This window comes from Myotis myotis, unplaced genomic scaffold, assembly GCF_014108235.1.
Source record: "Myotis myotis isolate mMyoMyo1 unplaced genomic scaffold, mMyoMyo1.p scaffold_m19_p_16, whole genome shotgun sequence".
Classification (NCBI taxonomy): Eukaryota; Metazoa; Chordata; class Mammalia; order Chiroptera; family Vespertilionidae; genus Myotis; species Myotis myotis.
In genome coordinates this window covers 43339761-43362605 of record NW_023416320.1, presented here as the reverse complement: position 1 = coordinate 43362605, position 22845 = coordinate 43339761, and the positions used below count along the sequence as shown (strand labels likewise).

At 41.4% G+C, this 22845-nt stretch overlaps 1 protein-coding gene across 4 annotated transcripts in view; it reads right to left on the bottom strand.

Annotated features, from left to right (window-relative positions):
• The window catches only part of FAM91A1 (family with sequence similarity 91 member A1), a 43629-nt gene extending 21522 nt beyond the window's left edge, over positions 1-22107 (bottom strand). The window contains exons 1-14 of one of the 4 annotated variants that reach the window (XM_036338633.1): positions 21795-22107; positions 17487-17571; positions 16333-16484; positions 13954-14011; positions 13211-13278; positions 12295-12408; positions 10989-11079; positions 10544-10606; positions 6897-7003; positions 5570-5608; positions 4712-4824; positions 4164-4279; positions 3248-3360; positions 1765-1851 (exon numbers count right to left, since the gene is read on the bottom strand). In XM_036338633.1, coding sequence (XP_036194526.1) covers positions 1765-1851; positions 3248-3360; positions 4164-4279; positions 4712-4824; positions 5570-5608; positions 6897-7003; positions 10544-10606; positions 10989-11079; positions 12295-12408; positions 13211-13278; positions 13954-14011; positions 16333-16484; positions 17487-17571; positions 21795-21866 — 1278 coding nt within the window. In that variant the 5' untranslated portion in view covers positions 21867-22107. Of the gene's footprint in view, positions 1-1764; positions 1852-3247; positions 3361-4163; positions 4280-4711; positions 4825-5569; positions 5609-6896; positions 7004-10543; positions 10607-10988; positions 11080-12294; positions 12409-13210; positions 13279-13953; positions 14012-16332; positions 16485-17486; positions 17572-18408; positions 18503-21794 lie in introns of those variants that run through there. The other 3 variants (XM_036338632.1, XM_036338634.1, XM_036338635.1) reach the window with 3 other exon arrangements.
• Positions 22108-22845: the final 738 nt, after the last annotated feature.

Here is a 22845-nt window from a genome sequence, read left to right as displayed (position 1 = left end):
TGATTGGGGGGTTGGGGCACCGCCCTGTTACACTCAAGGCAGGGTTGATGGGGAGGTTGCAGCGCCACCCACTGTCACGCACAGAGCAGGGCCCATCAGGGGGTTGGGGAGCTCCCCCGTCACACACAGAGCAGGGCCCATCAGGGGGTTGGGGAGCTCCCCCGTCACTCACAGAGTAGGGCCGATAGGGGAGTTGGGACACCGCCCCCTCTCACACACAGAGCAGGGCGGATCAGGGGGTTCGGGTGCCCCACCGTCACACTCAGGGCAGGGCCGATGGGGAGGTTATGGCTCTACCCCGTCACACACAGAGCAGGGCCCGTGGGGGGCGGTTGGGGCATCGCCCTCTATCACCCACAGAGCAGGGCCGATCAGGGGATTGGGGCACTGCCACTGTCACACTCAGGGCAGGGCCGATGGGGAGGTTATGGCTCTACCACGTCACACACAGAGCAGGGCCCGTTGGGGGGGGGGGGGGGCGCCGCACCCTGTCACACACAGAGCAGGGCCGGTCAGGGGGTTGGGGAGCTCCCCCCTATCAGGCACAGAGCAGGGCCGATCAGGGGGTTTGGGCGCTGCCCCCTGTCACGCTGATCCCGGTGCCGGGAGGCTTCGCGGCTCCGCTGGTCCCGGTGCTGGGAGGCATATTACCCTTTTACTATATAGGATTGAGGCCTGGTGCACGGGTGGGGGCCGGCTGGTTTGCCCTGAAGGGTGTCCTGGATCAGGGTGGGGGTCCCCACTGGGGTGCCTGGCCAACCTGGGTGAGGGGATGATGGCTGTTTGCAGCTGGTCACACACCCTTCAGGGTGGGGGTCCCCACTGGGGTGCCTGGCCAGTCTGGGTGAGGGGCTGAGGCTGTTTTCAGGCTGGCAGGTGACTGAAGCTCCCAACCGCTCCTTTTTTTCTTTTTTTTTTTTTATTCTGGGCCAGCTTTAGCTCTGAGGCTCCAGCTCTTAGGCCTCCGCTGCTGAAAGCAGGTTTCTGGCCTTTGTTTACCTTCTGTATTTGAAACAATGTTGCAATCCTGCTGGCTGAAGCCCGGCGACTAAAGCAGGTTTCTGGGGTTTTGTTTAGCTTCTATATTTGTAACACAGTTGCTTAGAATTGCAGCTCAGAGGCCGGCAGTGGCAGGCAGGGAACGTTGGAGTCCTCCATCACTGAAGCAAGCAAGCCTCATGTTCGCTTCCAGCTGCCTGGCTGCTGGCCGCCATCTTGGCTGGCAGTTAATTTGCATATCGCCCTGATTAGGCAATGGGAAGGGTAGTGGTCGTACGCTAATTACCATGTTTCGCTTTTATTAGATAGGATTGTATTATTTGCCACATGAACAACTGTAAACCTACTTTTGCCCCACCCTGTACGGCATGATACCCAGAAACATTGTTCCAAATTTAAAATAGGTGGGAAAAAACTTCAAATGAAATTGTTTAAGAGATTTCAGAGAGTCCCACATACATACATACATACATAAAGGCTATTTTAGAAGAATGCAGTGTAAAAAACTACACCAGACTAAGATTTCTATACCCTATTTCTTCTTTATATCAAATTATGCCATTAAATGAGATAGACAAATCATTTTTAAAATCACAAAATGTATTCATCTACTCAATATGTTTAAATCTCAATGACTACCACAGTGTTCAGGTGGGAAATGAGGTTGGAACAAGCAAGAATATACCAAAAATCTACATAAATCAATAACAAGCAAAAAAATGTTCCAAATGCCCTGAGAGCCCATAGTCAGCAATCTAGACTTACCTTTTCCAGTTCTATAAGAAAGCTGTCCAGAGACTCATCTGAGAGTTTGCCAACTTCGAACATGGTGACTGCATGGCTTTTCAAGTTCTGCAATAAAGCAAAAACAAAAACACTAAAATGTATTTCAGTGCCTTATACAAGTCACTCAAGTTCTAGTTTTCCCATTTTATGCTGCGCATAGCATCCAATATTTATACTAGAGGCCCGGTGCATGAAAATTCATGCTCTGGAGGGGGGTCCCTCAGCCTGGCCTGCCCCCTCTCACAGTCTGGGAGCCCTCAGGGGCAGGAGGCGACCCAGAGATCAGGGGAAGGCAGCGCCCCCATCACACCTCTGCTGCTGCCACTGCCGGCAGCACAAGCCTCAGCCAGCCCTGGTTACCTGCACCTCAGGCCTGCCCTGGGCGGCTGGGAGCTGAGGGGATTGGGGGACCCCGGAAGCAGGCACGTGGCAAGGCCGGGCCTGCCTGGGGGCGGGTGTGAGGGGACTGGGCACCACCATCTTGTGGCTGTGGGAGCTGCCATCTTTGAGGGCGTGGCAGTCAATTAGCATATTCCCTCCTTATTGGCTGTGGGTGCCACCATCTTTGAGGGGGGCAGTCAATTAGCATATTCCCTCCTTATTGGCTGTGGGCGCCGCCATCTTTGCAACAGTGTGAGGGTCAATTAGCATATTCCCTCTTTATTAGATAGCACTAGAGGCCTGTTGCACGAAGAGATTCGTGCAATAGGCCTTCCCTTCTCCTGGCTGCCGGCACCGGTTTTCCTCTGGCACCCGGGACCCAGGCCTTCCCTCCGGCCGGAGCCGCCTTCCGTCCTCTGTCTTCGCGGCCCCGGCCGGAGCCATCTTTGTGGTTCCAGCTCACCTTCAGTCTTCGCTCCGCCGCTTGGAGCCTATGTATGCAAATTAAGTGCCATCTTTGTTGGCGGTTAATTTGCATATCGTGCTGATTAGCCCATGGGAGGCGTAGCGAAGGTACGGTCAATTACCCTGTCTGTCTATTATTAGATAGGACTAGAGGCCCAATGCACGAAATTCATGCAAGAGTAGGCCTTCCTTCCCCTGGCTGCTGGCACCAACTTCCCTCTGGAACCGGGACCCGGTTTCCGTCTAGCCACCAGCAGGCACCCGAGTCCCGGGATTCCCTCTGGCCACTGGCAGGCATCTGGGCTTCCCTCGCCTCCCGGACTTTGTCCGGTAGGTCGCCCAGAAGGACATCTGGTCTAATTTGCGTATTACACTTTTATTATTATAGAAGATTATGCTTTCCAATATATTTAAACTTGAGGTGAGAGTCTGATTCTTCTAATTACAAACGTAACCATCACTAAAAAGTTACTATACTACTCTAAGGAATATAAAACAAAGGCAGTTATGTTTTCAAGAATAAATCTAGTACTTGTAAAAAAGACAGAGCATTGAATTATTTTATATCTAATCTTTACTTGAAACATTTTTATATTTGAACAAGAATTTGACTTACTGGTGAAAGATTTCCCATCATTAAAAAGGCAGTGAGAGTTGAGTCAAACAGAAATGCAATACGCTTTGTATATCCTGTAGACAAACTTAAACTGCTTACACTGGCTGTGTCAGCTGGGGAAAAAAATTGTAATTTAAGATTAAGTAAATGAAAAGTATACTTTGCTTATCATTTGGAATAAGAATGTATTTCATTTTGCCTTTATTTAATAATCAGAAAGTACATAATTAAGTATAAGCAATATTGTCAACCTAAGAGGTCCCGGTACTATCTCCAACATAAACAACCAAAAAAACAAACAAAAAAACCCCCACGTATTTTAAAGGCACTCACTGTTGTAGTCAATTTTTTGAAAAGCAATAATGAACCAAGACTTGATAACTGCCAGATGAATAAGACCAACTAGCCTAATCTCTTCAGACAAGTCACTGGGGGAGAATTGGGAGACCATGCTGTGCTGCCCTCCCCCTGGACATAAAACCAGGCGCAACCTCCTCACTCATCCCCCATGCTTTGCCTCCCTTCGTGGAAGCCCGTGCGATGGCCTCCCCTCACTCACCAGCAAGTATCATCTTCTCCCTGAGGCTTCCAGAACCTCTCTAGGCAGTAAGAGGGCTCTTCTCTGCTCCCACAAGCACTACAACACTTCTCACATTGTGATTTCTGTGGTTGCACTGCCTTCTCTCTTCCTAGACTTAATTCTTAGAAGGAAGGTACTACATTTTTGTCTATTTTATACCCTAAAGACCTAGACCAGTGCCCAACATATTGTTAAGTACTCAAAGATGGCATCTTGAATGAGTGAAATCTAGAACAAAACTATAAAATAGGTGTAGAGAGTCCACTCTGTGGGGGTATGTGCTGACACACGTCGTATCTGTAGAGAGACTCCAAATTAAACTGAGGGACTGCTGACCTGGATCCTCCTGACTGTTTGTATCAGTGTCAGTAGCCGACGATGCTTCCTGTACAGGACTCCTGCTTTCCCCACCGTCCCAGGACAGCAGCATCCTCTGCGGATCTAATGTACTCCTATTGATGAAGAAATCATTCACTTTTAAAAATCATATGATGATATAAAGTAGCTAATGTAGTACTTAAATTATAAACACCTATCTAAATCCAGTCATTTTCAAGTCTGAAATTGAGATGTAGCCCCAAAATGCTGTGCCTCATAGAACAAGGATTCTGAACCAAGACCCATGGACAGGCTTCAGGGAATTCAAGAAGCCATTAAAATTATATGTGAAATATTGTATATGCTTTTTTCTGGGGAGATTCTTAATTTTCTTCAGATTCTAAAAACAATTCATCACACACACACACAAGATTTTTTTAAAAGACCACTAATATATAGAGTTCACCTCAAATGACAGAGTGAATAGGTAAAAATTTTAGTGTGTAAGACTATACATTTTTTTCCAAATAAAAATTCTAATATCTCATACTAAATAAATGAGTTACTTTAATCTGTTTATAGATGGAACATTTCTCCACGATGAATGAAGTTGATCCAAATTTATTACTTGTCCCTTCTTATGGGCAAAGCCCAATCGGCAATACATTGAAACAGCATTCTGAAAGAAATAAATAGGAAATGAGCATTTAAAATAAACCCGACATCAGAACCTCTGTAGACAAAATAGTATCACAGACTATACCTATAGTGATCCTCAAGCATTTTCACCCACGGGTAGAAAAAGCAATTTTCAGTAGGCCTGTTTGTCCCCTTGACTTCACATGTGTCAGAGAGGGAAGGCATCCAATTTTCCGGCCTGGCCCTCCCTAGATCTATCCCCAGTATCAGAGCTGTTGCTTTAATTATCTCATCACAAGACACCGATCAGCCTGCTTCCTGCTCAGCAAAGAGTGTGGGTGCGCCCTCCTTTTCACTCCATGGGGGCCCTTATCTTGCTCTTTTCTATCTTGTGAGCACATCCTCTGCACACGTCCTCTGACAGCTAAAAAGAATCTCACTGCCTCTGTTTCTTGGTAGCTTGTCAAGATAAATATATACATATATGCCTAAGCAACCGTTACGACCGAACGACCGGTCGCTATGATGAGCACTGACCACTAGGGGAGCAGACGCTCAATGTAGGAGCTGCCCCCTGGTGGTCAGTGTGCTCCCACAGCCAACCTCCCACAGCCAGCCAACCTCCCATGGTCCTTCCCCCGGGCCAGCCGGCCCCAATTAGCCCCAATCGCCAGCCAAGCTGAGGGACCCCACTCGTGCACGAACTCATGCACTGGGCCTCTAGTATATGATAAAATCCATTCAGTATTTACACTGTAAGTAAAAAGAGTATAAAAATTATATACCTTCACCAGGGATAAGTCTATCTCAAGGACATTTGCAAGCTGGAAAATAAAAAATTGTTTTACATTGTTAGAATTATCAGCATATTACATGGTTGCAATAGACACTTTAACTATAATCAGCAACATTTTAAATTATGAAAATCTGGAAGACTGAATAAATTTTGAAATCAGAACTTTCTCCTTTCCATATCTCTAAAATGTTTAGAGTAGTATGAATTCAGGTAATGACCTTAACAATTTAAGATACCTTCCTCTTTAATTTTATCTAATTTAAAATAAGAAATTTCCATGAGCAAGAAATAGTCTACAATCCTTTTATTATACAGTCATGCAATACTTAAAGACAGGTACATTCTAAGAAATTCGACATTAGACACTTTCGTCTTTGTGTGAACATCAGAGTGTACGTACACCAACCTAGATGACACAGCCCTACTGTCACTGTGTGTGCCGTACTTTCGCACTGCTGGCAGTGCAGTGGGTGTGTTCACACCAGCATCACCACAAACATGTGGGTAATTGAGTAACTGTAGTTCAAGCCCTACAGCTGGCTTTTCTTTTTGTAATTAAGTGCCTGGTTTAAGCTTTGAGTGCAGAGCCGTCCATTCCAAAGAAGGCTAACTGGAATAAACACATTGCCAGGCACTGGACTAGATAAAGAGCCGTGCCACCTCCTACCTGCCCACCCCTCCAGGCTCCTGTGTTTTAGCTCTTGATTTCCATAACTGATCATTTGGGCTACTTGTTTTTTTCTGCCCAACCCCCCCCCCCCCCATCCTACCAACAGGTGCCTTGTACATTCCAGTGCCTAAAAGTAAGAAACTTGTTTTCTTCAAAGTTTGCTAATGGATACTGCTGAAGGGCATTTTGCAAAATTGTAACAAGAACCACAAGGGTAGGTCCAGCGGTAACACTGGTTTAGAAAGGGGAAAGACTGTGGAAAGTGCACAAGTCTAGCTGACAACATTACTATCCACAGACAGAAACCAGCACAAAAACAGTTCATTGTGCTATGTGCATGTCACTAGGCCATAGAAAATGTCTCAGCTCCATTATAATCTTATGCAGCCACTGTCATATATGTGGTCCCTCTCTCATGTTGTTACCCAGAGCAAGACTGTAAAGTCCTATAAAAAGTTATTTACCAAATTTTATATATGCAGAAAATAACAAGAATAGGACTAAAGCATATTAACAGTCCATGATCTACCCATGAACAAGTTTTTAAAACATTTTAACTGTATCATTAAATACTTTTACCTACTTTACACAAACTTAACTTATAATCTTGAGGTTAAATTCTTTCACAAGACGCTGGTACACTCACCTCTGCAACATTAGTGTGCTCATCTATTGAAACAAATATCTTATAGAGCAGAGTTTCAAAATAATCACCTTGCACTCGATTCATTACAAAACCTTCAAGAGGAGGAACTAAAATAAACAAAATAGACTTTTCTCAGTTATTTTATAAAACAAGAATGTGTAATTCAAATAGCTATTCAAAAAGAGAAACCTCTCACTTAAAAGACTAAATTCAGCTTTTGATTCACTTTACCCACTCAATACCAAGACTCCTAAAGTTACGGCCATGTACAACCCTGTCTACACACAGAAGACTGATGGTAGAGTATAAATCCTACAGGCATGGACCTCTCAGCACTGGAGGCAGAGGAAGTGCTGGAGGACATGGGCTTGGTAGCAAGGCCAGGGGACTGGGGCTGCTTCAGAATGGGAAGGCAGCAGAGGGGACTGAGCTAAGGCAGAAAATAAAGGACTGGCTTACTAGGCTACCCAAAAAACAGACGGATTGAAAGTACTGGCTCTCTGCCTTTCTCCCATCATCCCCACTCCATCCAGAAGAGGGAAACACATCTATGTGACTGCCACCCACTTTTACCAGCCATCACTGGTGTAATTTCCTCTTTGGGGCTCTCTATTCTGTATCCTCTCAGTGGGAAGAAAGTCAAGACCTTCCACAGCCCAATCCTGGCTCTCCACACTCACTAGTTCCCTCTCTTTGGTCCAGATGCTCTAATCCAATTTAGCAGAGCACTCTGCCCAGGCAGTAACAGGCACCGTGCTTCCCTTTGCCCCGTGGGCACATTTCCCTTGAAAAATTTTTGAGAAAGCACAAGTGCTTAGAGCATAGCAAAATTAGGGTCTCTCTGTGTCCCCTGACCCTAACACCATCTAAATTATTCCAAACAGAGAAAAATCAGACAAAATTCAAGGGGCCCAAATGAAGACATGTGAAGAATCACAATGTACATTTCAGGAGTTGTTCACTACAGACCTGGAACACATCATCTTCTAAGTTAGTGCTACCCATGGTTCCAGTCATCCAAGTACTTTTAAGGATCAAAGGTTTCTTTATAGAAATATTTTAGAATTCCCATATTTGATATAATTAGTTTTTTACTACACTACCAGTTGTGTAACAATTAGTAATAACAAATATTCATTGAACACTTACTAAGTGCCAGACAACTGCCAGGTACTTTACATATACAATTTCACTCAATCCTTTTAACCTCATGAATTGTTCAATACTATACCCCTATTTTAGAGATGAGAAAACCACAGCACTGGGAGGTTAGAAATATACATCTAGGCAAAAAGAATGAGGGCATTCTATATGATAAGATATAGAATAGTCTGCAATATATATTGCTTTTTTAAAAAGTATGAGCTAGAATACACAATCTGTATAAAAATAAAACCACACACACAAAAAGACAAATACATATATGCTATGTGCTTAGTATACTTTTGGAAGAATATACAAAAACTTAACAGTGATTGCTAATTGGGGGGGGGGAAGCAGATGTTTTTATATTCTTTTGTAAATTTAGAATTTTATATCATAATTATTGCCTACTCAAAAAATATTAATAAAGATAAATATTTTTTAAAAGCACCTAGGAAGTTATAAAGAAAAGACACAACGAAGGCCTGGCTATAACTAATATTAAAGATTACTCTAAGTCATTGTAATGAAAATAATATGGTCTAAGAATAAAAACAAATAAGTGAAGAATAAAGGATATGATAATTAATCCAATATAGAGGGAAATTTAATATATGACAAATTATACTTCCATTCAGTGATAATGAGTTATTGAAAAAACATGCTAGCATTTCTCCAAATGCTATGGGTTATCCAATTGAAGAAAATTTAAGTTGAGCCCGTATTTCACATCATGTAGGAAAAAAAGTCCAAGATTACAGTTTTAAAAATATATGACAAAGGTTTTTAAGAACTTTTAGGCTGTTTATATAACCTAGAAGAACTCTATCTAAGCACAATAGAAATCTAAAAGCTCTAAAAGGAATGGGTAGACATAAAATGTACAAGTATAAAATGTGATGATGGAATAAATGGATTTTATTTAGCAACAGACCCTTTCATAATTATTCTCATCAAAGTATTTCTCTCCCCACATTTATTTGTTCCACCATTCACAGTACTTGTTTTTTTGTTGAAACATAGCTGGACTGCTTCCTTTGAAATCACCGTCAGGTGTCTTTTGTGCTGAATTTGATGACTTCCATGTTATCAAACTGCTTTCCTTTCATGGGTTATTCCAATTTGGGGAACAGCCAGAGGTAACATGGTGACAGCAGTTATAATACCATGGGTCTTGTCTGTACCACCAAAACTTGCCAGATACTGTGTGAGCCATGGCAGAACATGACACTGTAATAGAGAAGCCATCCATTCAGCCCTTCTCTGATGCTCCCTTCAAAACTTAAAGATAACCTGAGCCAATATAATATTTAAACTATCAAAATGGACTGAAATGAACCAATCAAAGACCAATCTCTTTAGGTGGATCGCAGATGACTCAGTCAGTTTATCAAATGAGAGTAGGGACCAGAGTAAAGTTTTCGTACTTTCCAATGGTGACAGGAAGCCACTACCACCGGTCTTTCAGAAATTAATTCCTTGTCAAAATCTTTCAAATTTTAAAACCAGTATTTGATTTGTTATAGCACCCACTATACAAACCAGAATTAGTATTTCATTGAGTTTTTTAGCTGTCTCCCAAGCTTAAAACAGAATTCATGTCTATACGAATGCATTATTAAAGAATCATAACACATGCTAACACAAATGAAGATCAGGACACACTAGTGCATGACAACCAGGCAAGATTCAACACTGAAAGGCAGAGAGAAAAAAGAAAAGATTCAACACTGATATGAGGAAGTATTTTCGTAGTAGCTCTATCACCAGTCAATTGTTAATAGTAAGGCCATTCCCTGGAATTTTTTTGACACTTTATAACTGATCACACAAATATGAGATACCTTAGTATAATAAAAGATAACACAACAAGAATGCTGGAATACATACTTGTAACATATAACAAGTGCTCCTACCAATCGGTAAGAAATCTAACCTATAGGAAAAGAGCTCCATCCTGTGTTCAAAAATGTTAACCACATCACTATTGTAGCAAAACACTGGAAATAATCTAAATAACCAGCAATATGGGAATGATTTAATGAATTGATATACCCCATAAGCGTAGAATGAAATACACAAGGGCCTCATTGATTTAACTTGGGTAAAGTAGAAAGTGAGAAGATGAAGATAAAAAAGATGGTAGTGACATGAAATATAAGGCACAGATAAGTGGAAATGGAGAATACACAATTCTATGATATTACTGTATATAAAAGCTGTAATGCACCAAGCAAGGACTATAATGTGACATAAATTTATAAAAACAATACTCTGATTTAGTACTGTGAGAAATTTATCTTAAGTTTCTATTACTTTAATATAGTATGTACACAAAATACTATAAAAATAAAAATATGGAATACAGAGTAATGAGAAAAAAGAGTTTCTTTGCAAAATTGTAACATCAAAGATCCTAGAATGATTTATGTCTAACTTAATAGAGTAATAATTCTGTGCCCAGAGTGATTAAAAAAAATGGAAAAATATTAGCATATGCTTACCTGCTATACAACTGTCATCGGATATTGGTACATCCAGATAAATAAATCCTTTGTTATATAAACCTATAGAAGCAAAAGCACCTTCTTTTAGATGGAATACTAAACATTTAAAAAAACAACTGATTCCTAATTTGCTGTAGTAAAGATTCATACAACTGAATGCCATGTGAAAAAGTAAACTGAAGAATTATAGTTTTCAAATCTCAGCTTCCCTCATATGCTCAGAACTAAAAATTTTTCTATGATCCATTTGTATAAATTTCTAATGGATGTGACTAATTATAGCCACAGTGGGATTCAATGGACTATGGTCGCATTTCATACAATAACATGCCTTTAGGAAATATTACTATTTTTATCTAATTAATAAGTAATTGCTATTAATTGTTGAAGCCTTAAAACATGTTTTTATGTTGACAAAAGACCATTTCTACTAACCACTTACTATGTACTACATTGTAATCTAGTGATCCAGAGAGCTGAGGGCCTGCATCGATGATCTTATCAATAGCGCATTTCTCAGGCAAAGTGCATATCTAAGAAAAGCAAAATATTTTCAATTAAGTTCTGTCCAAATTAACTAGTCCATGTCTCCTCAAATCTATTCATGTTTAAACCAATGATTAGATGCCATTTGTTGAACATTTTTTTTTCATTTATCACTTCAGAACTCTAACAAAAAAGGTATGCTCATAACCATCAATTAAGGGTACCAAAAGATGCTAGCAACAGAACTCAGAAAACAAAGTAACTATAAATAACAATATTTGCTGGTAAGCAATAAATGTTCACTAATAAATACCAGTATTTACTGACATTCTTTGAATTGGAATCTGATTCATCTGTGATTCTGAACCTCTCAAAAATAAAGCTGATTCAAACTCCACATAATTATGCTGAGTAAGAAGTGCACTATCTTATGACTTAGCTTGACAGCTCTGTTAGGAAATACTTATACTAAAACAAAATTTCTAAGCCTTCCACTCATTTGATTTATCCATCCTCTGGGGTAAAATGAAATGCAAACAAACAAAAAATCCACGTGCTCACTTACATTTCTTTAGCCACACAGAATATGACCGACCTGGTCTCTAGGGCCCTTGTCCGTCACCCCACCCCTTTCCTGTACAGCGTCTCTTCTAAAATCCATAGGCTCATATCAAATGTGGTCTGACCACTGACAGCACCATTTCTCTTCACCTTGATACTATCCCATCAAAGCACCTACCACTTCACACAGTAATTAGCACAGTAATTAAGAACACAGGCTCCATAGCAAACTGCCTGGGTGAAAATCCTGGACCTTTATTACCACTATGACTTGAGCCATCTTCATAGCTTCAATTCTCTGTTCACATTCCTTATATGTGATACGGGGTACAAATCACACATACATCTGAGTTGCTCTGAGCAACAAATTAGACAACATAAAAGCACTGGAATAGTGCCAGGCACATCTAAGCACAGAGCAAGTGCTCAAAAGTGTTAACCAAAAAGACTGTTGGTAGCTGCAGCATCACATCAATTTACCTGAAATTGCTATTGAATTAAAATTCCCATATTGCACATGAACCAAGTCAAGTCTCCCTCATTATTAAAGAGTATCGTGGGAACCTACCAATATTCTAGTCTAATAAGGTCACTTAAATTTTTAATTTTCTTCAAGAAAACAAAAATAGTGTTACTTTTTAAAAATTAGAGAACTACAATGAAAAATAGTTTTAAAAATAAAAAATAACTTATAAGATTACCTTTATGTCGTCTTCTGTGATATATCCAGCCTGCACCACCCACCACGCCTCTATGGCAATTTCTACCGGCTTTACTGGCAGAAGATCACGAGCTGTTTTCCTTCTGAAAAATTTCTGCAATAGTACAGTTTGCAATTGGTCTAAATTTAGTACTTTCTTTTTTATCAATCCTATCTGGAGACTGTTTCTAACAGGCTAATACCTTTTTAAATTCTCATTTCTAAGAATCTGTACCCTGAATGTAGAAAATAATCTCAAATTATTTTTCAATAAATTACTTAAAAAGACTAATCATTAAATATGGATCTAAATCCAGTCTAAAATGAAGCCCAGGATGTGAAAATGCATTTGGAAAAGTGTACTCACTTCACCCACTAAGTGAACCCTGGGAGTAGAATGAGCAAGAGAAAAGACCAACAGGACAAAATTAATTTTAAAAAATAGCCCAGCCGTGTGGGTCAGTGGTTTAGTGTCAACCTATGAACCGGGAAGTCACAGTTTGATTCCCCCGTCAAGGCACATGTCCGGGTTGTGGGCAGGAGGCAGCTGATCAATGCTTCTCTCTCATCACTGATGTTTCTCTCTTTCTCTTTCTCTCTCTCTCCCTCCCTCCCTCCCTCCCTCCCTCCCTCCCTCCCTCCCTCTCTCCTCCTCCTCCTCCTCTTTCTCCCTTCCTCTCTGAAATCAATAAAAATATTTTAAAAAATTAACTATATGTTCTATGCCTTCAATTGTTTTAATTAAATAATCATTTAAGTGATAGCCTAGAGAATACTAAGTTTTTGTACGGTTTCTGTATGAAGCATACTTTACTTGATCAGAGAAATTACAATTCATTATTTCTAACACATGAAAATTAATCAGACTGTGATCAGGAGGACAAGAAATGAGAAAGCAAGGGAAATGACTAACTTACTTTTGACGATCTACACTGATTCATCAGGTCGATGTACTGGTTTCTTCCTATGCCAAGAAGCCTTAGACCTGGAAGGAAGAGTCTGTACTGTAAAGACTTTCAATACATCATGACATGTCAGGACACTCAGTCTTTTAGGGAATAAACCCTTGGCTTTTGTTCATCTTTTAATTATTGGTTGGCAATATCAAATTAAAAGGAATTCTTCAAACAGAATATAAAAGAAAATGAAACTGAGAGAGATGAATTAAAGTAAACACTACTGACAATGCTAAAGGAAAAAACTTTTTAAAAGCAGAAGTCCTCCCAATTTCAGGAAGTCAAAGTGTACTTCTCAGCAAAAGTTTCTTCTTATACAACAGAACTATGTCCCATTTCAAATATACACTCATTAAAATAAGCTTAATAAAACACCAGCAAATTGTTAGTTATAACTGTGTATCATGCTATAAAATTATTATATACAACTTTTTTTTCTCTTCATCTGATACACAACACAGCCCAAGTTATCAGGAAGAACTTCATTCTCTAGAAATAAATACACTAGTTCCATTTTTCTGATTTTAACACTCCAAAATATTCTTCTGAGACATTTAGACTAAATTTTACACTTGACTTGTATCAACAATGATGCTTGCGGTTCTCATCTTTCAAGTGTTTCACACATTACAATACTGACACAATAGCATGCACACACAAGGACACACTAAACATTACTGCCTTCAGCATGATTAAATACTTACAGTCGGCAGCAGTAAAATTGGGCAGGGAATCATAACTTTTCTCACTGTTCATAATATCCTTTTTAAAGAAAAAAATAAATAAAAAATTTTAAATGCAAAATGTCTATAGATAAAAATATGTGTCTAAACATATAGTTCTATAGCAATAAGAGGAACAATAACTATTACATGAAGCACTGAGATCAGAGTTTGGGTACCTAAAGCATGTGTGCCACACAGTGGCACTTACCACCTGGCCTCCCCACCTAATACCTGAAGATCAGGCTGTCGGGTCCGGGTTCCTTCAGCACTCTCTATGAATCCCACACAGTTGCCTTGTCACTTCTGCCCTGTGGAAGCTAAGCAAGGAGTACCTCTAGGAGAGCTCAGGATGCTAACCTCGCCACACTTCACACCTCATCCTAGACTCCTACCCTGAGAAAAGGCTACGCAATGTATCACAGCTCCATCAACACACATCTAAGACATGTACTGCCAGCAAAGTGTTTGACCACACAGTCATCTCTGCTCCTAGAAGTCCCAATCAGCTGCAGAGTTCAACTGAGGATCCAGCTTCTTCCAACTCCCATCTGCTTTTTAAACCAACTGTTTACTGTGGAGATAACACCCATTTTCAACCCAAAAGTTATACCCAATGGTGTAAGAACAGAAACCAGACAGCAGCAAGCACATGGACATAACTGAAAGCTGGTAAGTGGGACAAAACTTCCCTATCTCCCCCAAACCTGTGGACAACACCAGAAATATAGTCAGAGAAACAACAACAATTCTACTCACTGACTAGCAGCCACCTCCATTATGCTACTCTGGTTCTCAGGAAAGGGACTGACAGAAACCTAGGCTGTCAGGCCTCAAGCTTTACTTTGTATTTCCTTCAAAATAAGGACACAGAAAATAGGGGACTATAGAACTGCCCATGAGTAAGGAGCACAAGGACATAAGTAAAGGGAGCAAATCTCACTGTTACTACAGGTGCCCAACTCCTTTGGTTCTAGGCTTCTCTCTGTTCTTAAAGTGGCAAATGAACACAAAACAGTAGCACTCAAATATAATCAAACAGCAAATGAATACTAGATAAATGCTGCCAGTCTTTACAAAAAGCTCAGTTTTAAAAAGTATGTAACTGGTATTTACAGTTATTCAACAGAGGCCTAAAAACTGCCTTTGGAAAAAGGTTAACAGTTAACTCTGCAGCTAATAATCTGAAGTTAATAATTACAAAAAGATTAGCAGTCTGACACATGTATTATATAACACCAGATCTATATCATCATTTATTGTTGCTGTAGGTAGTAAACAGCTAAATACATTAAGTTTCTCTGATCTTAATGTTCAATCTGTCACCCACATTTTTAACCTTAGTCATGCATTAAATGAAATAAATGTTATATAAACTCTGCTAACAAAAATGGCTGATTAATGTTATCTATCTATATCTATCTATCTATCTATCTATCTATCTATCTATCTATCTATCTATCCATCTATATAAAAGGCTAATATGCAAAGTGTCCCCGCAGTTCAACCAGGAGACCGGGAGTTCTATTGCTTGCTATGATGTGCGCTGACCACCAGGGGGCAGCATAAAATGAAGGAAGGCCCTGGCCGGCAGCTGGAGAAGGGAGGAACCAGCCAGCAGCCAGAAGGCCCAATCAGCCCTGGTTGCCAGCCAAGTCTAGGGGCCCTACCCATGCACAAATTTCAGGCACCGAGCCTCTAGTAATAGCATAAAAAAAGAACAGCCCTAGCTGGTTTGGCTCAGTGAATAGAGCGTCGGCTTGTGGACTAAAGGGTCTCGGGTTCGATTACAGTCAAGAGCACATGCCAGGGTTGCGGGCTCAGTCCCCAGTGGGGGTGTGCAGGAGGCAGCCAATCTATGATTCTCTCTCATCACTGATGCTTCTATCTCTCTCTCCCTCTCCCTTCCTCTCTTAATCAATAAAAAAATATATATTTGGGGGGGAAAAAGAACAAATAAAAATAAGTACTGTGAAAATATTGATAATGACAACTACAGTGGAACCTCGATTCTTGAACTTAATCAGTTCTAGAAGGCTGTCTGAGATGCAATTTGTTCAAAAACTGAATCATTTTTTCCCATGAGAAATGTAAATTGAATTAATTTATTCCAGACCCCCAAACGATTCCACTTTAACTTTGCTAGTATACACTACATGTCTAATGTACTGTTTAATTTATAAACAAACACTTTTCTTAAAGTTATCAACCACCTGATGGTTACTCCATCAGACCTTTTTACAGTATAAACTCAGAAACAATGTCCAATGTTGCAAGAGCTGCAGAGCTGGTCATCTGCAAAGTGTGCCTGACATGTGGTCCCATCCCATTCCTAATGGTTCAGGTACACAGTAAACTCACCTCCATAATCCCAGTATAATATGAAAATGGTGTTATCCTCAGGCCCTTTACCATAATATCTGATAAATGGTAAGGGTATAGCATGAGATGGTCTCGACTGTACTTTAGTAGTTCCTCATAGTATCTGCGTTCATCTTTCTTGACATGTTTAACTGAGGAAAAGAAGGAAATTCTCCAGTTTTTTCACATGTCTTATACTTACATATAATTACAAATGCAATGAGAAATACTTTACAACTCAATATTAATTAAAAAGAAAAGTATATAATTTGGAAGAAAATAAATAAAATAAACTAAGTTGGAACAAAGAAACATTATATGACAAGAAATATATAAGTACTATGTATAATATATGTAAGTAAGATGTATACTAGGACCGATAGAGACAGACAAGACAAATACCAAATCAAAAAGTAAAGAAAGTAAGCATGGAATGTCTCCCAAAAAAAGGTATAAAACATAATCTATAATTCATTCAAACCCTTACTATGCCACTTTACAAGATAGCCAAACCAAATGATAGTTTTCTATAAAATGAAGTCTATTTTTAAAAATTATTTGTTGGTTTTTGTGATTTAAATGTAAAAAGACATCTGACTTTCATGAAATAAGTTTAAAAAGAAAATCTCTCTCTGAAATACTATATTTAAAATGAGAAGAGCACCTGGGAGGGAAGACTAGCAGGACAATATATTAAACTAATCAAAGTAACCTGACAAATAAAAACATGAAACTAACTGTGTTTAAAAAGTACTCCAATTATTATAGAAAGAGTTTTCATTAAAGTTATAGTATTTGGAAAACTTATGGAGACAAAAACAAACTCAAAGTAAAAAATTATTAAGAACTAATATACTTCTTTTCTGGCATGTTTTCTTACCTAAAGTAAAAAGAGGGCATTTGAATCAAGACTAATATTCTATAGGTAAAACAAACCTATTAACAATACTCTAAAAAATAAATTTCATCAGATTTAGGAAGAAAAATCTACTTGCTAATGCAAATTGTTAGGTGGGATGGGTCATTATAGTTCCTTAAAGTCTGCACATGGAATAATTTCAGTACTATAAAGTATGTATTGAAAATATAGGATTTATGAAATGATAATTCAGCAACAGTCAATTCCATCTCAATGTAAAAATATCTCTACTTACCTAAGTTATTTCTGTATCGTAACTGATTGCGGATGCTGTACAAGACAACCTGCTTTTCATATTCCCTCTGTGAATTTCCAAGACTCTAAAAAAAAAGTTCAAATAGATTTAAAATAACTTCTAAACTATAGTACATTTTCCCCTTAAGATTTCAAAACAATGTCCCCTAACTTAATCTGAAATCTAAACTTTCCAGAACGGAATAGAGAAGAATTTCTTAGATATTATACTACTGTCCTAAATTTCTGCTATGGTTTTACAGCAAAATTTTAATGTGTTTATTTCCAGTCTGCTATTCTAAAAGGACTTACTGAAATTATCTGAAGTATTTAACATAAAAGAGCAATTTGAGAGCATAGTTTCACTTAACAAAGCACTAAGTTCTACTTACAAAGATTTCCTTTCCTGACTCTCCCAATTTAGCACCGTTGGGTAAATGGATGGATGGTTTCTTGCACCTACATTTATTTAAATTTAAGAATGGCCACTGACAATGGATTCTGGTCTGATAGCTATTTTTAGCTGAGGAATATGATTATTAAGATTTCTGGAGAATGTACTTTCAAATGTACCTCTAAATTTAAGATTACTTCTTTAAAACATCATCTGCTTATGGTCTCATTAGAAAACATTTAGAAACTTTTAGAATTCCAATATACTATTGGAATGATCAAAAAACTCTTTCCAGCTGTGCACATAGTGTTTTTAGCTCAAAGTTGGGTTCTCACGAAAGCAAAGAATACGTTTGCCTGATTATAATCAAATTATATTCAATGTGTAACCATAAACTTAATATGTGACTGCTATCCCTCTTCTAATTACTAGGTATAATCCTTCCGATGTGCTATAAAGTAAAATTAGACATCTTAGGAAACTAGCAACAGAAAGATCAGAGGGTTGAGTGATTATACTTCCTACTCACAGGTTTTTAAAAGCCCAGGTAAATGTCCATACACATACTTTCACTTAAGGCAATCTTCATAAAACAGATGAAACTCACATCTACATAAACTGGCAAATAATTGGAACCATTAGAGGATAGTATCTTAAGGGAAAAAAAAGGTGATGTGAGAAAACTAAAAATCTTCCTGCAACTAGATTATTTATCACAGCTTAAACCACAACTCACACTACCGTCGGAATGTATGTGCTGATAATGTAACTCCAGAAGAAAAAGTGTAACTCAAGCCACTCATACAAAATATAAGGGTCCATTATTTATAAGCTAATTAGAAAGTGCAGTATCTATTAAACATCTAAGTCTCTGCACTAGGCTTTAATGACTGGTCCTGATCAATTCACTGGTGTGCACACACATACCCGAGAACTACATTAACAGTTGATTTTACTCTTCACTACCCACTACATAAAATATAGCTGCTTTGTTCACAAAGATTCTTTCGCTTGTCTCCCACTCCTACCCCAAATTTCCCACCATTCACATTTTAAAACACTGTTGCCACTGCAGGAGGCAACTAAAGAAAGCTCATTTTACCCTCAGACAGCGCTGACCCTGCAGAAGAACCCACCAGGTCTAACAAATGGAGTTGGGCTGCATATAGAAGGACCTCTAACAGATGAAGGGGCAACAGAGGCACTGGCTGTAAAAAACCACCATCAGATGTTCCTACAAACCCCAACCTCAATGTGCAACTCAAAAAAAAAAAAAAATTCAGATTTTTTTTTAATTGACCTTTTTGGGATTATACAGAACCTCCTCATAAGATTTAAAATAAAATAACCATGAATTGTTTTGAACAATGACTACAAGATACTCATAAACTACTTTTAAAATCCTGAAATAATGGCCTTTTCCACAACTTTTTATGTTTTTTTAAGTCTAGTATGAGCCATACCCCATAAAAATATTTCATCTCATCCATATAAAAGCAAGTTTTAAAACAATAGTTTGAAATAAAAAAATTTTAACAATCTGAAACCTTTCCCCCCAGCTTTCAGAACCGGAAAATGAGTCATTTCCCAATTAAACTTATCAGAAGTTGCTGGAAACTTTATCAAAGTACTTAGTATCTCTCTAATGCCAAATCCAAATCCTTTCCACAAGGAACATCCCCCACTTTTAAATTGCCTGAGCTTTCACTTAGCTCCTGGGGCAAGATCTCAGGCTGATGCCACCATTCATTCACTCCAAAAATATTTACTAAAATCTATGTGATAGGTGCTCCAAAAACCAAAGCAAAACAAGTACTGTAACGAGCAAATGCACTGTAGCGGGCTAAGTGCTATCGGAGTGTAGAAATACAGTGCCGAGGTGCATTATCTGAGGGTCAACTGACCCAGATTTAGGAGGCCAGCGACCCCTTCCTGGAGGAGTTAGTACCTGAGATTCACGAAGAAGCCACACGTACATCTACACTACAGGAGACGGGTGGTGAGCGAATTGGGGTTGTGTTTAGAAAGCTCACCCCAGTGTAGTGTGAAGAATGGATGGGATAGCTAGACAGGAAGTGGGGGGGAGGTTGGGGGTTAATGGGGGGGATGAGGACACATTTGTAATACCTTAACTAATAATAAAAAAAAAAAAAGAATGGATGGGAGGGGCCCATTCTCAGGGCAAGACACAGAGATAGAGAGCGGATGAGCCACCCTGGCGGAGCCTGGCCCAGGGACAGTGGAAAGACCAGCGTACCCTGTGCAGAGGTGCTTTGCAATGCCGTGTACCAGTGCAAACTTATCCTAAGCTAAACAGCTATTCTTTTACGTGCTCTTACCCCCAAAAATTGTTTAATCTAATATCACATTTGTACCTAATTTTAACAGTGTTCTGAAATTACTTTTAATAGGCATGCCTAAGGTTTAGAAATGTTTTTTTACCAATACTAATTAAGGCCAGTTTCTCATGTTGGACATAATCTTCCATTATGCTACATTTACGTTTGTGAAAGGAAGAGTAGAGGGAAAAAAAAGGAAACAAAGGAAAGGACTGTTGGTTCTTCCGACCGTCTTCAGATATGCCACAGAACCCTAGAGAACAAGAGTGTCCACCAGAGCCTTCCTTCACACGTAGCGAGCGGATGCAGACCCCTCTTTCCAGGCCCAGCTAAGCACTGCACGGGCAGCCACGGACAACCAAGCATTCCGAGTTCCTTCAATTTATCCTTCCACTTCCCTGCTTTCTTGAAATCCCGGAGTGAAAGTATTTTCTCTGCCACGTGATGCATCGCCAGGCCTTAAATTATTCATTTCCTAGAACTAAGTCTCCAAGCCGGGAGAGCAATAACCCTGACCCCACCACCACCACCACGCTCCCGAATTTTCCAGGGCGACTGCCCAGCACCGAGGGAAGCAGAACTCCACTCCCCACCCAGCGGAAGGCCAACCTCTGACCAGAGAAACAGTGGCTCATCTGCAGCTCCTACCACACTCCCTTCCCACGGTGTTCCACCACCTGCCATGTTCTACGCTTATTCATCTGCGATCTTTTTTTTTTTACTAAAATGTCAGCTCCATGAAGGCAGGGTCTGTCTGCGAACAAGGCATAGCACGCAGTAGGTGTTCAATAAACGCATCAAACAACGGAGTAAAAATCAACCTCAAGCATTTGAGACTTGACTCCCAAAACCTCTCTTGCTGAAACGTCTCTTATAAACCCATCTTGTCATGCGGATAAAGTTAAAAAAAAAAAAAAAAAAAAAAAGGACGAAGTCCCTTCAAAACCCGGCTCTGCTTTTCCAGCCTCACCTGCTCCCAAGCCCAGGCGCACAGACAACCCCCGCTCCAAGCCGGTCCCTGCACCTGCGCCTCCAAACGCCCGGGACAGTGGGTCGCCTGCTTCTCTCCAGACACGCTTTCGCGCGCCCGAGCCTTTGGACAGGACGTGCCCTCTGCCTGGAAACCTTCATTCCCGCTTTCACTCGTCCTCTAGGGCCCTGTTTGAATGCCCCCGGGACACAGCCTCGCGACACTCCCTGGACAACGGCTCCCTCCCTCCTCTGAGAAGGTGTGTATATGACAACACGGGTGGGTCAGAGCTGCTGTCGCCTGCAACGCTCTGGTTGGTTTCCCGCCCCGGCCCCGCGCCCTGAAGTTCTGGGGTCAGTCTCCCATCTGTTCCGCGGGCGCCTCGCCCACTGCCCGGGGCAGTGGAGGCTCCAAGCAAAAGCGCCAGGCGAGCCCAGAGCGCGGTCCCAGCCCACAGCTTCCAGCCTCGGCGGCCCCCGAGCCTCCCCTCCTCACCCCGGACCCGGCGGGGGGCGGGCGGGAGCCAGCCGCGAGCAACCAGCCCGGCCCCGCGGGCGCAGCCAGCAGGTGACGGCCGGCGGGGCCGGCCCCAGACGGCGGCCGTACCTGCCTCACGTTGGCCGGCAACTTGCTCCAGGGGTAGTTGTGCCGGATGTGGAACTCCACGTCTATGTTCATGGTGCCCCGAGCCCTGGCCGGCGGGGGCGCCCCGGCCCGCGGCTGCAACGACGCCTCCCGCCTCCCGCCCTCGGCCTGTCCGGGGGGCCCGCGGGAGGCCCGCGCTCACACCGCCGACCGCCCGCACAGCCCCATGGCCAGGGCTCCCGACGGCTCGGCGCGGCCCGGGCCAAAGGGCACGGGAGCCGCGGGGACGGGCACGGGGAAACCTTGGCAGCTTCAAGTTTCTTCCTAGTTTCGCCCGCCGGAAATGGCTCTGGGTGTGCGTCACTTCCGCCCGCTGGCGCGAGGCCGAAGGGGCGGGGCTCCAGGCTGGCCTCTGGCCCCGCCCTCTGCACTCCGGGGCGGGGCTACGAGGTGATGTCCAGAGGTACCCGGGTACCTGCGCCCCCTGCCCACGCCCTTTGTCTCCCGCAGTCGCTCTGGGGAAGAATCAAAAAGGGCGCTTGGGTTGGCACTGCCATTGTTGGGTGACCCACTTGCCCCCAAATGCGAGCCCAGGGGGCCCAAGAGCCGCGATTACAAGAGCCAATGGCTGGTTTCAAATAGTGCGAGAGCAGTGAGCCCCCAGAGGGCTTCTCCATAGCCAACCCCAGGCCTGTGCCTCTGGGCACCACCACCTAGGGAGTTTTTATCAGAGCTTTCCCCACAATTGAGTGAGAAGCTGGGAAGTAGCAGAGCAAAGGTCTGGTGACCTTTCGTCCCTCCCAGGTAGTAGCTGAATCTTGTGGAAGAGAAACTTTGGGATCTGCTTCAAACAAAGATCCAAATTCCTACAATGTAGAGAGATTCAGGGAGCTGAGAATTAAACAAGCTGGTGCCGATAAGCGATAAGCGAGGGAGGCAGAAAGGGAACCCAGGAGATAAACACCCTTGCAGGCAGCCCCTTGGTTTCTGCTTTCTTCTGCTCTCTTCATACAAATGCCTCCAGAGTCACTTGTTAAAGGCAGAAATCCAGCCTATTTAGTTTCAGTTCTAG